At 62.8% G+C, this 223-nt stretch overlaps 1 protein-coding gene across 1 annotated transcript in view; it reads right to left on the bottom strand.

Moving 5' to 3' along the window:
- Positions 1-223, bottom strand: part of LOC104158902 (beta-1,4-galactosyltransferase 2-like) — a gene marked incomplete at its 3' end in the record, with an annotated part of 905 nt that overhangs the window by 374 nt on the left and 308 nt on the right. The window contains exon 2 of the mRNA XM_009696670.1: positions 190-217. Within this exon, the coding sequence (XP_009694972.1) occupies positions 190-217 (28 nt within the window). The remainder of the gene's footprint in view (positions 1-189; positions 218-223) is intronic.

Raw genomic sequence — 223 nt, 5'->3', positions numbered from 1 at the left:
AAAACCTGAAAACAGCTGTCCTGGTACCGGTTCCAGGCGGGGGTTTCTCCCCTGCTCCATCCCTGGGACCAGTGGGAAGCCATGCCCAGGGCCCAGGGGAGGAGGACGCCACCCATTGGCACCCACCTCAGTCCCGTGCTCAGAGCCAGAGTCCAATTCCCTTGTTCTCGCCCACCCCACACATCTCACCTAAGCCGGGAGGTGTCTCCTGGCAGGGCTGCAA

The sequence above is a fragment of the Cariama cristata genome, unplaced genomic scaffold (genome assembly GCF_000690535.1).
Source record: "Cariama cristata isolate BGI_N322 unplaced genomic scaffold, ASM69053v1 scaffold38283, whole genome shotgun sequence".
NCBI classification, from domain to species: Eukaryota; Metazoa; Chordata; class Aves; order Cariamiformes; family Cariamidae; genus Cariama; species Cariama cristata.
This window is presented reverse-complemented; position numbering and strand designations above follow the sequence as displayed.